General features: G+C 49.0%; 1 protein-coding gene across 1 annotated transcript in view; it reads right to left on the bottom strand.

Moving 5' to 3' along the window:
* OLFM4 (olfactomedin 4) overlaps positions 1-12,342 on the bottom strand; it is a 126,009-nt gene extending 113,667 nt beyond the window's left edge. Inside the window, exons 1-2 of the mRNA XM_047755817.1 lie at positions 12,174-12,342; positions 9,445-9,601 (exon numbers count right to left, since the gene is read on the bottom strand). Coding sequence (XP_047611773.1) covers positions 9,445-9,601; positions 12,174-12,342 — 326 coding nt within the window. The remainder of the gene's footprint in view (positions 1-9,444; positions 9,602-12,173) is intronic.
* Positions 12,343-15,067: the final 2,725 nt, after the last annotated feature.

The following is a 15,067-nucleotide window of genomic DNA, read 5'->3' as shown; positions in this document are numbered from 1 at the left end:
CAGATAAGCAGAATCAGGGTAGTAAATCCTAGGAGAGAAAGACAATTGAGATGCATAGATGGATGAGGAAGCAATAGGTCTGTCTCTCCTGGGAAATCACTGGGAATAAGATAAAAATCTGCCTGTGTTTGAGCGTTCTCCTGCCTAGGTGGGGAAGAAAAGGGGGCAGAGCATAGGATGGTCTGTGACTTTAAGTCTCTGCTGGGTGTGCCTTACACAGATCATCACATGCTGGCATTAGCCTAAGTTTCACTCCCATTTGTCCACAGTGGCCTGTAATAACAAATCCACAAGATTCAGGGTCCCGGTGGACCCTGAGCTCTGCTGTCTGCTTTAGATGAAAACAACTCCATCCCCGGCCTCCAATTGTCAACTAATTATTCCCTTTCTTCAATGGTGGTTCCCACTCAGTGAAATATGTCCTTTTCGTATCTGAATTTGTCCTGTATCAGGATGATAAACATGGAATCTTTTTTTTTTTTTTTAGGACCACCCCCATGACATATGGAGGTTCCCAGGCTAGGGATCAAATTAAAGCTGTAGCCCCTGGGCTACACCACAGCCACAGCACCTACAACACAGCAACGTCAGATCTGAGCCCATCTTCCACCTACAACACAGCTCACGGCAACATTGGATCCTTAACCCACTGAGCAAGGCCAGGGATTGAACCTGCATCCTCATGGATGCCAGTCAGATGCATTTCCTATGAGCCACAACGGGAACTCCAACCTGGATTCATTTTTGAGACACCTCTCCCCACCCCTCAGGACAGGAAGAGCCGGCTCCTGCCCTGGAAGGCTTGTTCTTTTTGTTCTGGAAAATCAATATGTACCAAGCCCCCTCCTGGGGGACCTCACACACAAAGACCTGTGGTCCTGTGAAACAGTCAAGTTACAGGCCGCCCATCTGCTGGCGGGGACCCACAAATTCCTATAACGTTTTCACTGAAAATTTGAAAAATAGCTCCAATCATGATGCAATTATTTATAATTATATACCGTATATTATGCATTATATATTGTATTGAATTATGTATTATATATTAACTATACATAATCATTTATAATTAGAATCAGCAGTTGCAAAGGATGGAGGTTCACACGAGGACATTTTTTTTCCCCTTTTCAATGCCTCTGTGGGAAGGGCCTCCCTAGAGTCAGGGACAGGTCTGAACGTGGCACCCCCCCCCTCGCCCATCCCCCACCCCACCCCCCATCTCCCTCCCAGCGTCTGCCTTGGCCTCCACAGTTTGCGGTACCATATGGCAAAGGTGGAGGTCAGACGGATAGAAAACGCTGCATTGTGCTGAAGAATGGTTAACAAACACGTGAATGTAAATTCTAACACATTGTAAAACTGTGGCAAACCAGGCTGCAAAGAGACTTTAAGTGATGGCAGGAAATCTGTTTCTCGGCTCCACCCCAGCCCTTCCACTTCATTACAGGTATTGTGGGGACAAAATGGGGTTTTGTGTCCTCTCTTGGCGATCTGCACCCTGCCCTTCTGCCAGATTTCTAATGACTTTTCCATGATGATTTCAAAAGGCCCCTGCCGGCCAGTTGTCAAGGATTTCAGCTCAGGCTCTGCTCATTTTCTCTCCTGAGCAGAGAGAACGGTGCACTGAGCGGTGCACACATCCAGCAGCGGGACGCACATCCAGCAGCGGGACGCACATCCAGCAGCGGGACCCGGGTCGGAAACTTTTGTCTGAGTCTGTCTTCCCAGCTCACTCGCCACGACACAATGTTCTCGGAGGTCACTGGATCAACCTAATGGCCGGGGAAAACCCTCCAGAGCAGGATAATTTACACTAGACTTGGATCCCTGGCAATTTGTAAAGATCGTGGGTGGCGTGGCCACCCCCACTACCCACAAGGAAACTTCCCGCGTTACCCCAGGCAGGAATTTGAATTTGAAGACCAGCTTTCTCTCACAAGCCAGCAGCTGTCACTCCACACACACACACACACACACACACACACACACACACACACACACACACACACACACACACACACACACACACACACACGGCAGCGGACCCTGGTGCAATGTCCTAAAGGCCTCAGCCCTCTCCCTTGATGTCCAGGGTGGGAAACTTTGGAAGTCTGAGAGGGTCCTAGGAGAGATACAGGCTTGAGCAGCTGAGCCCCAAGATGACATACCCGGAGCACATGAACTGGTCCCTCCTTAATCTCTTCCGGGACCCGACACCTCCACGGCCCTCCCTCCATCCCCCATCTTGCACCGATTGGCCAGAAGGGGGCAGCAGCGGGGCCACTTCTAGCCTTTAAGCGAACTCATGCAAATTAGAGAGCGCATCACTCCCCAAGCCCTGCCTGGGCAATCTCACGCCACGCCAGGGTGCATAGCATGGCAAACACCACAAACTAGACTCCAACCCCCTGCATCCCTGTGGCTTGAACGAGCTACCAGACTCTGGGTAGCCACATAAGACACTCCTTTCTCAGCCACTTCCTTCTCTCCTCAATAAGGCCTTCTTGGGAGTTCCCCTCCTGGCTCAGCGGAAAGGAACCCGGTTAGTATCCATGAAGACTCGGGTCCCGTCCCTGGCCTCACTCTGTGGGTTAAGGATCCATCGGTGCCCGTGAGCTGTGGTGTAGGTCTCAGAGCAGCTTGGATCCCAAGTTGCTGGGGCTGTGGTATAGGCCGGCAGCTGCAGTTCCGATTGGACCCCTAGCCTGGGAATTTCCATATGTCATGGGCGGGGCCCTAAGAAGAGGAAGAAATAAATAAGACCTTCTTCCTCATGCCAGACCCCCTATTCCCCACCACTTCCGCTGTGCCCTTCAGATGAGCCCTGGATTCTAGCTGCTCCTGGTTATATGAGGCTGAAATAGGAACCACAGGGCTTTGCTACTATTTTTCTCTTCGTTGACCCACTGGACTAACCTGGAGCCCTTGGTCCTGATAGGAAGCCTATAGTTCATGCTACATTCTACAGAATGTCTGAAAAAGAGAATTCAGTCCCGGCTTTTCCCACCCAAAAATAGGATCTGTAAAAATCACCATCTTCCTTTTTCTTTTTCTCTTCTAGAAATGACACGATTGCACCTGTCATTTCTTCCTCTGAGCACGCACATCCTGACACCCACCGGTGACAATTCTCTATATCCCCAGGGCTGCTACATAACAGTGAATTTGCTGATAAATTACAATAATGGAGGATGGCAAGATCAGCAATACTTCCCGCTTACTCAATGTTTACAGCAGTCTACTGGGTATTTGTTTGTTTTTGGTTAAGCTTAACCCCTTCCAGCAACTGACTTGGTATATGTTCTTGGGTAAGACAATTCTCTCCATATTCAGCTTCTTCTTCCAAAAATCGAAGAGGTGAAGATGATTTCTAAGGTCAAATTTTGTTCTAAAATTTCCCCACTCAGTGATTCAAAAGGTCTCTTAAAGATCATGTAAATATTACATGTTTCTGTAAATACAAGAGATGAAAAAGAATATATTGGACACACCCAATGTCAAAAGTAAAATGGGGGAGTTCCCGTCATGGCTCAGTGGTTAACGAATCCGACTAGGAACCATGAGGTTGCGGGTTCGGTCCCTGGCCTCACTCAGTGGGTTAAGGATCCAGCGTTGCTGTGAGCTGCAGTATAGGTCGCAGATACAGCTCAGATCTGGCGTTGCTGTGGCTGTGGTGTAGGCTGGTAGCTACAGCTCTGATTTGACCCCTAGCCTGGGAACCTCCACATGCCATGGGTGCGGCCCTAGAAAAGACAAAAAAATAAAATAAAATGTGAGAAAAGAACTCACATTCTGATAGAGAAAGATGCAGTAATGAATAGGTTTGATGACCTCAAGATCAAGGGTCCTTTGCCCTCCATCCCTCAGCAAGCCCTGGTTCTCCAGGCAAACACTGGGAATTACTGAAAGACATTTTGCTTTCTCTCCATTACTTACACACAAAAGAAAGGCATTGGATAATAGTAATTGATTGGAGTTGGTTGCTTTTCCTGAGAGTCTTCAAATTCTCTTATATTATCTGGTGAAAAAAAGGGGGGGGAGGATGAATCCTATGAACATCCAATCAAACAGCAAAGTTGAATCTTCTAGCCTGGAACCTTTAAAATGCGTTCTTTGAAGACCTACATCAGAGATCAGCATTTACTGTAGGGATTTCTGAAGTTTCCAACATATCTTATGAACCTCCCACACAATCATTTTAAATTGGTCAAAAAAATAAGAATCATCCTAGGCTCCTGAGGTTGCCAGTGACAAGATACACAGTGAGAGATGTGTGTGCTATAAGGGGGGTTAGAGAGAACGGGAAGAGGAGCACAGCACACAAAGCCACATTCAGGGTGCAAATTATTTGTAAGAAAGCTTGTGAAATGGCTCTTTCCCATCACATTGATAATATTTGAATAGAAATGGATGCTTTGCAGCTCTTCAGCAAGCAGCCTGGGACCTCCCTCCACCCCTCCTGGTTCCCCACCCCCACTCGCCTCCGCACCACTCCCCTCCCCTCCCCCACAAATGATTGACAGCTGAGCAATGGCACTGTGACAGTCTCTTTCTTTGCTTTCTTAGACTCTTTTCCCTTCTTCCTTCCCATGAGGGGGAAAAAATATAAGCAAAGGGCGGTGGGAGGGGGTGACCATCCTTTCAACTGCAAGCCTAAGAAAGAAAGCTTTCTCTGCAGGGAGTGGGGGATTCAAATGTCAGTCAAGGGCACTTTGGAAGAGAGAGCCTTGGCCTCCCGGGGGGCTCCGGTCATCCCAGGACCTCATTCCCCTCGCGTGCCTTGGCAGAGCCCCAAGACCCTATGGGGCTCTCCTCCCCCGTTTCGCATGCCTCCCCACTCCTTCCATCCCCCATGCAGCAGGAGGAGAAAGAAGAGCCAGAGAGGAAGGAACAGGAGAGGTCAGACATTGAGTCCTGGGTCAGGTGGGGCTGGGTGTGCCCTGGGGTCCCTCAGGGCTTCCACTGAGAGCTGAGAACAGTCCACGGGGCTGTTGAGGATGCACTAACATTATCGTTGCCTGTAATTAAAATGCAGGCCTGATATAAAAAAAGAACTTTTCATTTAAAGGTTTGATTGAGACGCTTTCAGCATCCCTGTACATGAATGAATTCATCATGGCCAAATGACATATTTATGCCGGGTACTTCGTTATGCCTTAGCTAACTCTATGATTCTAATTTATTTGCTGGTAAAACACCATCCCCACTGATGTGCTCCGCTGAGCGTTCGTCTGTCAAATACCTACTCAATAAACACACTCTGTGACATATACATAACAAAGCTCATTGTGGAGAAGAGCAAAGGAGTTCACCACCCTGGTGACAAACTGGAGTTGCCCCGTGCCTGCCACCAAGGTGCTCTGAGACAGCATCTCCTTAAGGAACACCAGGCCTCTCCCTTCCCTCCTCCAATCCCTTAGCAACCTAACCTAACCTTGAAGCCACAGTCTTTACTTTTACCTGACGTTAGCTACAGCCTGGCATCTTTCATGGGCTCCAAGAACCCACTCACCAATAGCACTACTGAACTTACATCACCCTCCTTGTAAGAATTCCTCATGCTCTGACTCCACCCACCATTGGCGGGCAGATCATCCATTACAAATCCTTATCAGCAGAGCTACCATTCACTGAGCACTTACGATGGGTTAAGTGGGTGAGGAACTTAGGATACATCATTTCTATGCCTTGGGATAATGTTATAAATATCAGTGTCTCCTTTCTGTTGAGAAAAAATTGGACCTTGAGAAGCTAAGCTTCTTGCTCAAAGTTGTACAGCTATGTGGTGGCAGAGGTAGGACGTGTAACCCAGATCTGACTACTTTCAAAGCCCATGCATTTGACAGGACGTAATCCTCTCCCTATCTGTGGAGCTCAGTGTAGAATCATCGTAATAGTTAATGGTGGCCTTCCTGTGTTCTATGCACCTGTTGTGTGTTTTAGATGTAATTGCTCAGTTAATGAGATATTGTTATCCCCATCCTATAGATGAGAAAAAATGCTGAGAGTTTAGATAATTTTCCTTTCCCAGAATAACACAGCTGATGGATGGTGATGCCAGGATTCGAACCCATACAGTCTCCTCCAAAGCCCTCAATCTGGATCAATATTTTCTCAACCTGAAGGCTGCTAATTAGACCTTGAATGGGCATCCCTGAAGACTCCACAGTCTTCTGCCAGAATTAAGAATTGGGACCCAGGAGGGGGCTAGAGGAAGCAGAAAGATGTTCCCACAGATATGTGGGTATGTGAAAGGAACAGTGGAACTTTCCTGGAATGTCTTCTCTACACCCACCAGCCCGTCTCCACATAGCTTCTTACTTCTTACCTTTTCTTTTTGCTACCACCCAGAGTTGGGCCAGACTTTACAGGGTAAAGACACAGTCCTCTATCCTTACATCAGATACCAGCCACAAACTCAGGTGTCCCCAAGTTACTCTCACTTCTGCCAAGCTGCTATAAATTTTGGAGTTCCCACTACTCTCTCAGGTTTGATTCACTAGAATGACTCACATAACTCAGGAAAGCACTACACTTGGGATTACAGTTTGTTTTTTTGTTTGTCTGGCTGAGCCCAACATGTGGAAGTTTCCAGGCCGGGGATCGAGCCCAAGTGATAGCAGCGACCCAAGTCACTGCAGTGACAACCCCAGATCCTTAGCCCACTGAACCATCAGGGAACTCCTGATTACAATTTTACTACCACAAAAACATACATATCAGAACCAATGCAAGGGAGAGACCCATTGCTTGAAATATGGGAAAATTTCAAACGGGAAGCTTCCATCATTCTCAGGAATTGTCACCAGCACCTCGATATGGGGCAATACCCAGGAGTATCACCAACTAGGGCACTTGGCCCAAGCTTTAGTACCCAGAATATTCACTAGGATTTCATTCCATAGACACTGATTCACTGAATCATTGTCCATGTAATTTAACTCTATCTCCAGCCACTCCCCCCCCTTTCCAGAAGGTGAGCCAATATCACTGGCTCTAAGCCCCAACCTACTAATCAAGTGGTTGGGTCTCCCATGGTCAGCCCACATCTGGCGTCACCTCATTACCAAAAACCATCAGGTGTGGTCCAAGGGACCCATCATGAAGAGCAAAGACTATCCTACCACTTGGGAAATTCAAACAGTTTAGAGATTACATCCAGGAACAAGAGAGAGAAGCCAGCCAAACTCTTCATTATATACCTATAATGAAGACTTTAGGTAGACCATACAGTCTCTACAAATCATGAGCTCATATGCTGATAACTGAGCCAAAATGAGAAGGCAGGTTTCTTGTTTGTTTTTGTTTGTTTGTCTTTTTAGGGCCGCACCACAGCTTACCGCCATGTCAAATCCTTAACCCACTGATGGAGGCCAGGGATCGAACCCACACCCTCAGAGATACCAGTCGGGTGAGTAACCAGATGAGCCGCAACCAGGAACTCTGAGAAGCCAGCTTTGATTCCATTTAAGGACTACTGAAGGATCAATGCAAATGTTTAGGCCAACTTGAATAAATTGAAGGGAATCACACCATGGTCCAATCTGTTTCTCAGATATTAACTACTGGGACAACTGATTCTAATGTGCTTTGATCAGGCTTTTTTATGGTGCATACACTTTGCTGGGCTGTGAACCCCTGAGAGACCCTGGAAGATTGTAACCATTAATCTTTGCCAGTGGAGTCTTCCCAACTTCTCTGGGGAGGAAATCAAAGGACAAAGGAACTGGAAGAAATGTGTGAGGTCAGGTCATTCAACACCTTCATTCTGCAGCTGGGCAAGATGAGGACAAATGGCTTAGGGAATCCAGCCAGCAAACAAATGGTGTGACACTGGGCCATTCCTCTCCATGTGAGATTTGCTCCTTGGAGTTTTCTCTCCAGCAACTACCCTTGAAAAAGCCAGTCTGCCTCCGAGTGTGATCACAGGAAGGATGCACAGCATGCCCAGCCACTTATTTGAATCTCAGTTTCCTAATCGTCCAAGTGAGGGGACTGACTGGGGACTCCTAAGTGCAGATGCACCTGCTCAACACAGAGAGGTAGCACAACTGATTTATTCAGGCAGTTGTGAAATAATAGATACTAATTATATCTGGGCTGGGGAGAAATGGAAAATTAAAGCCTTCACGTTTGAATTTAAGATATAAACCAAGGAGCTCCCACTGTGGCACAGTGGGTTAGGGATGGGGCATTGTCTATGCGGCAGTACAGTGAGTTAAGGACATAGGTCACAGCTGCAGCTCAGATTCCATCCCCAGCCCAAAATCTTCCATATGCCATGGGTGGAGCCAAAAGAAAAGAGAAAAGAAAGAAACCAAAATCCTTTGCTGTAGGGTTTGAAACCTCTGACCTAGATGACGCTGGGAGAATCTGATTCTTTTCTTCTGTTTTCCTCAGCACATTGTTTGTCTAATTGTTTTCCTCTGAGACAGTCAGTTACGCTCAGGGGATCAAGGAACTGGGGTGATCTGCCAGAGGAGAAAGGGGGAAAGTATTAAACTGGGGGATACTATCTTGACTGGTCACCTGCAGAGACATGAGCTGCCAAACAAAATACTCTAAATTCCACAGTTTTGCCCTAGGTCATCTTAAAGGAATAACCTGTACAGAATAAGACCACTGTAGGGAACCCTGCATTCACAGGGACAGAGGCAGCCCCTGGAGCTATGCAGTGCACAGCCTGCACAACAGCACGTGGCAGTCCCAACTGGCTTGGCCCTCAAAAAAAAAAAATCTGGATTAAGTTCCTCTGGGGCGCAGCTGGTTAAGGACACTGTGTCATCACTGCAGCAGCTCAGGTCAGACAAAAAGAGGAAGGAGGAAAAAAGGAAGGAAGGAGGGAGGGAGGGAAGGAGGAAGAAAGAAAGGAAGAAAGGAAGGAAGGATAAGTTAGTTGCAGAGATCTCCAGACCTCAGAAAAAATGCTCAGCTGCTCCCAAGCCTAATGCAGCCATTAACCCAGTTTTCCTGCTTCCTGAACCACCAAGTTTTCTTTCTGCTAAATCTCTCTGCCCTACAGGCATTTTGACCTGTGGGCTATTTTAGCAAGAAGAGGTTCAAGAGGAAAGGCGGGCTCACTGCCTCCCGTTCGCACGCACACACAAGGCCTCCTGAACAAGCTCAGCATCAGAGATAAAGGATGATGTTTCTCCAGAGGATTTCTCTTTCCCTCTTCCTGAGGTGTCTGGCCTCCCGGGATACTGAGAGGGGGAGGCATAAGGCAGTGGCCGCCCCTCCTGGAACCATCCTCAAGCCTGATTTGCATCAGTTCCCGCCTCTTGGCCCAGCTTCTGTCCCTTCTCCACCATCCGCCACTTGCCCCCGGAAACAGTGCGTCCTCAGCCACCTGATTTGAGCATCTCTCTGGAGGGTAGGGGACAGGAGGACAGGCAACATTGGGAGGAGGAGACGCAGCATCTCCCTCCGCAGCTGCCAACACACCTGATGTGGTTGTGAGCCTGGGGCCCCCAAGACAGCGCCAGCAGGAGTGAATTAATAATTGCTGGCAAGCCAGCGGCTGCAGCAACCCGCTCCACCCCCTCAGGGCCTGGTTGTCCTTCTTCGAAGAGTCCTCCACAACTGCTCTGCAAACTTGTTTCTGTGGGAAGAAAAAGCAGGGAAATCTTGTGTATCCTTAAGAGTCTTCCCGTGGAGTTCTGGATGAGGCTCAGAGGGTTATGAACCTGCCTAGTATCCATGAGGATGCAGGTTCGATCCCTAGCTTAGCTTGTTGGTTTAAGGATCCAGCATTGTGATGAGTTGCAGTGTAGGTTGCAGAGGCAGCTTGGATCTGCCTGTTGCTGTGGCTGTGGTGTAGACAGGCAGCTGCGACTCTGATTCAGCCCCTAGCCTGGGAACGTCCATGTGTCCTGGGTGCAGCCTTACAAAAAGCAAAAAAAGAAAAGGAGTCTTCCATTTGCAGAAAAGCTCAGGGTTGAGGGCCAGGACAGAGGTGTTCTTGGCTGGCTCAGCCACCCACTGGGAGTTTAACCTTGAGCTGGTCAGAATCTCTCTGAGTCCAGTTTCCTCACCTCCATGCTTCTGGGTCCAACCGTCCAAGGTGTAATGAGCCGTGGCCCTTTCATATGTCCAGACTGGCATTTCTGTCACTGTCACTGACATTTCTGTCCTCATCCTGTGGCATCTGGGATCTGGTAGTGGGTCTCAGTTCCTGGGCTCCCCCAGGGCTCCAGCAGTTCCGCCACAGCCAGGCTGACCTAGGGACTAACAACCAGTCAACAAACAGCCCCTTTTCCTCTCTCTCCTCCCTCTCCTCCTAATTTGTCCCAAGCCACACTGCCTTTGCCTGGACACTCTATCAGCTCCCTTCTCTTTGAATCATGTTTGGGGCTCATGCCAAGCCCTTGCTCTCTGTAGGGTTTTAAGCAAGAAAAAGATTTTGGTGCCCATCCCTCTAGTTCTAGAAAGAATTCCCCATAAATTTGCATTCTGGAAAGTGGCCAAAATATATGCTGAAATTCTAATTGTTTCTTGTTCCCAAGGGTTTCTGATCACACATGTCCCAAACAGTTCATCAGGGAGTTCCCACTGTGGCTCCATGGGTTAGGAACCTGGCACAGTGTTCATGAGGATGTGGGTTCAGTCCCTGGCCTCACTCAGTGGGTGAAGGATCCAGCATTGCTGCATTGTGTGGCTTAGGTGGTAGATGCGGCAGATCCCACATTGCAGGGGCAGTGGTTCAGGCCAGCAGCTGCAGCTCCGGTTTGACCCCTAGCCTGGGAACTTCCATATGCCGCAGGGGCAACCATAAAAAGGAAAAAAACAAAAAACAAAAACAAAACAGTCCACCAGGCAGGGCTGCATTTCTCTTTTTCTCTCTGAGGCTGCCCATCAGGTGATCTTTCATAACTTCACTTGAAAGCCAACCTGAGCAGCCCGGCTGCTTGGCCCCTCAGCACAGCCGCTTGGACCAAGTGCAGACACCTGACCATTCAAGCCCATCAGAATCTCAAGAGAGAAAAATTCTGCTAGAAGAGACCGCAACCGATAGCCTGACAGCCTTAGGAACAAGCCATAAAGTCAAGATCACAGTCCTTGTGGCGGTAATAACAGCCAAGATTGAGTCAAGTGATGAAGGCTAGCGGAAGACTCCAGGCTAGAGAGAGGAAGGGAGTGGATATAAGGACCACAGGCCGTGTGGCTCTGGAGGAAGAAGCCGTCTCTGCAGACAGCTTGCAGGCTGCCAGCTCCAGATCCAGGGCTGTTGCTCCAGCTGTTGAATGCCGTGGGACCCCCCTGAACGCTGACTGTGAGTCACCCCCTCCCTCATCTTGCGACCCAAAGGGTGGAACAGCAGCTTGGGCATCATCCGAGAACGTCTTAGAAATGTCTGCTCTTTTGTCCTACCCCAGAGATCTTCTTCATCTGAATCCACATTTTAAAGAGATTGCTGGTGATTCCTGTGTGCAGAAAGGCTGCCATGCTGGGAGTTTTCCTTCCTTGCTTGCTATCCCCCCGCCCCCAGCCCAACCTGGCGAGGGGCTCCACCCAGACTTCCTGCTGCCCAGCCTCCCTGCCGCAGCCTCTCGGACCTGGCATCTCCCAAGCTACCCGGCTCAGCGCCTGGGCCCTGACACCTGACAAATCCAGCAAGGAGTAAATTAATCATTGCTAGCAACTGAGCCCCTGCAGCCAACCAGCTCCTCCTCTCAGGAGGACGGCGTGCCCTTCCTAGTGGAGCCTGCTGCCGAAGCCATTGGCTTGTCACGTGATCACAATAACCGGCATCGCTCATCGTTTGTCTCCCTGTTGCCGCCTACTGCCTGTGGCTCCATCACCAAGCCTCCCACTCCCAGGGACTCTCCAGTTACAGCTCCAGCAGTAACTGCTCTTGGCTTGCTCAGCTGCCACTTCTACAACCAATCCCTTGTCCCCTAAGCAGCTTCCCCAGCCCCAGGGGCAAAGGGCCCCCCTCCTCATCAACCCACAGCGGTCTGCCCCGGTGACAGACGCAGGACCAGAGACTGACAGCCAAGAACCAACGATGGGTCCCAACTTCTCTGCCAGCATCAGAGATTCCAAGATTGAGCAGCAAGGCCCTGGATGGATGTGGACCCTTCTCTGGGCAAGGGCAGAGGCACATCATGCCACCAAGACGTGCCACACAGCTCCTCCAGGCAAAGGGCTCGGAATGCCCCAAGGAAGGCCACTCTGCTCAGCCAGTAGGTCTTCCCGCTGTCTGGGTGGGTCAACGGACTCGAGAAGGAAGCTCCCAAGTCCTGCTGTTTCCTGGAGCCCCTGCCTCAAGCTGGCGGCGCATAGACACATCATTCCAAACGTGGGAAGGAGCTTCCCAAACGTGATCACGGTGGCCTGCATCTCTCATCGCTTTTGGAGCCTACGAAGTCCTCCTGTGCCATGTTTCCTTGAAGCGCCACAGGAGCCCCAAGATCCTGGAAAGGTGGAATGCAAGGGTGCAATCATTTCCTACATGAGAAACCAGGGCTCTGGGAGGTAAGTGGTTAACCCAAGGTCACACCTGCCTCTGTGGGGCTGGTGCTCAGAGGCAGGATTTCTGACCCTGGTCTGGTACGGGTGTGCCCCAGTCAGCCAAGTCTCTTGAGAGTTGTCTTTTCCTGTGTTAGCTCTTGTTTCTTTTTGGTTTGTTCGTTTTGTTCTTAGGGCCACACCTGCCGCATATGGGAGTTCCCATGAGAGGTCGAATTGAAGCTGCAGCTGCCAGCCTACACCACAGCCACAGCAACTCAGGATCCAAGCAGCATCTGTGACCTGCACCACAGCTCACAGCAACGCCAGATCCTTAGCCCTCTGAGCGAGGCCAGGGATCGAGCCCACATCCTCACGGATACTCATCATGCTCATTACAGCTGAGCCACAATGGGAACTTCTAGCTCTAGTTTATTACTTCTCAGCCCCTCCTCAACCCACTCCAGTCATGCTCCCTTCTCTTGCCACAAAAACAGTGCTCAGAAGTTCCCACTGTGGTTCTGTGGGTTAAGAACCCAATATAGTGTCCTCAAGGATGTGGGCTCTATCTCTGGCCTTGCTCAGTAGGTTAAGGATCCAGCATTGCCGAAAGTTGTGGCACAGGTCGCAGATGCAGCTCAGATCTGGTGTTGCTATGGCTATGGTGTGGACTGCAGCTCCAGTTCCGATTTGACCCCTAGCCTGGGAACTTCCATAAGCCATGGGTGAATCCCTAAAAAGAGAAAAACAACACACACACACACACACAAGAAATAAAAAGAGAAAAAGGAGTTCCCAACATGGTTCAGTGGAAACGAATCTGACCAGCATCCATGAGGACGAAAGTTCAATCCCTGGCCTTGCTCAGTGGGTAAGGATCCGGCATTGCTGTGAGCTGTGGTATAGGTCGCAAATGCAGCTTGGATCTGGCATTGCTGTGGCTGTGGCATAGGCTGGGAGCTGTAGCTCCGATCAGACCCCTAGCCTGGGAACTTCTGTATGCCTCAGGTGTGGTCCTAAAAAGACAAAAAAAAAAAGTGAAGTTTACCAATGACCTCTGTTGGGGTTTTAATTGTGTTCCCCCACCCCACCACCCCCCAAAAAGATGTGCTCAGAGTCTAACCCCCAGTCTCTGTGGTTGTGACCTTCTTTGGAAATACTTCTGAGCAGATGTAGTCAAGTTAAGGTGAGGCCATCCCAAATTAGGGTGGGCACTACCTAATATGACTGGTGTCCTTACAGAAAGGAAATTTGGACACAGATACACACATAGAGAGAAGGCCATGTGAGGATGGAATAGAGATTGGAGTGTTGTAGTTACGAGCCAAGGACCACCAAGGATCACCATCCACAAACAGATACTGGGAAGCGACTGGATGGATGCTCCCTTTCAGCCTCAGAGAAAGCATGGGCTGGCTGACACCTTGATTTCAGACCTCTAAGCCTCCAGAACTGTCATACAATACACTTCTGTGGTTTTAAGTCACCCGATCTGTGGCAATCTGTCACGGCCGCCCTAGCTCATGAATACAGTCTCTGTGTTGCTAAATCCCATGGACGATGTCCATGCTTCATATCGCTGGACATCTCAGCAGCATACAGAGCCAGGAACCCCTCTCCTCTCACAAAAATTCTCTCCTGGACATGGTGCCCTTGCATTCTCCTGGTTCCCATCCTCTGGCCACGTCTTTCTCATTCACCTTTGTAGGCTTCCTTCCTCCATCCGGTCATTACATGTTGGAGTTCAAGAGGGCTGCACGGCTCCCAGGTCCTCTTGCTTTCTTGCTCTACCCTTATGGGGGCCACCACTTCATTCACCACCTGTCCTCCAATGACTCCAAGAACCAGAGTCTAGCCCTCTCCTTGAGCATCACAAGTTCATGTCCAATTGCCTATTTGGTTCTCTCATCAAACTTGATGTGCCAAAAGTGGCACTCATCCTCTTCCCCATCCACCCAGGTGGTTTTAACAGAGACCTAGGCGTCATCCTTGACATCTTCTCCCTCACCCTCTGTCTGATCTCTGACCAGGTCTGGATTGCCTTTATGTTTTAAATCTGGTCTTATGGAGATATAATTGACATAGAGCACTGCATAAGTTTAAGGTGGGCAGCAGAGTGATTTGACTTACATCATGGAAGGGTCATCACAGTACCTTTAGTAAACATCCACCATCTCGTATAGATACAAAATAAAAGAAAGAGAAAAAAAATGTTTCCTTATGATGAGAACGCTTAGAATGCACCTCTTAACAACTTTCATATGTAACATCCAGCAGTGTTAATTATAAGGTTGTATATTACAACCATGGTATTTATCTCATAACTGGATTTTGTACTTTTTGACCACCTTCTGGATTTGCTTTAAAAACATTTTATCTTTCCAGTCAGTCTATTTCTCCCATCACCACAGTCATCTGCCAGCCAAACTCTCGGCATCTCTGCCCTGGACCACCGAGACAGCTGCATCCTTTGTTCTCCCCTGTGCCTTTTTGCTCCTCTCCAGCCGTTCTCCACCCAGCAGCCGAGAAATCTCAAAACATAATCTCATCAAATATTTTTTCTGCTTAAAATCTTCGATATCATCCCCTAGGCCTGAAGACAAAGAATAAAATCCCT

This window comes from Phacochoerus africanus, chromosome 13 (assembly GCF_016906955.1).
Source record: "Phacochoerus africanus isolate WHEZ1 chromosome 13, ROS_Pafr_v1, whole genome shotgun sequence".
NCBI lineage: Eukaryota > Metazoa > Chordata > Mammalia > Artiodactyla > Suidae > Phacochoerus > Phacochoerus africanus.
Note: the sequence above shows the minus strand (reverse complement) of the source record. Positions and strands in the feature narration are given on the sequence as shown.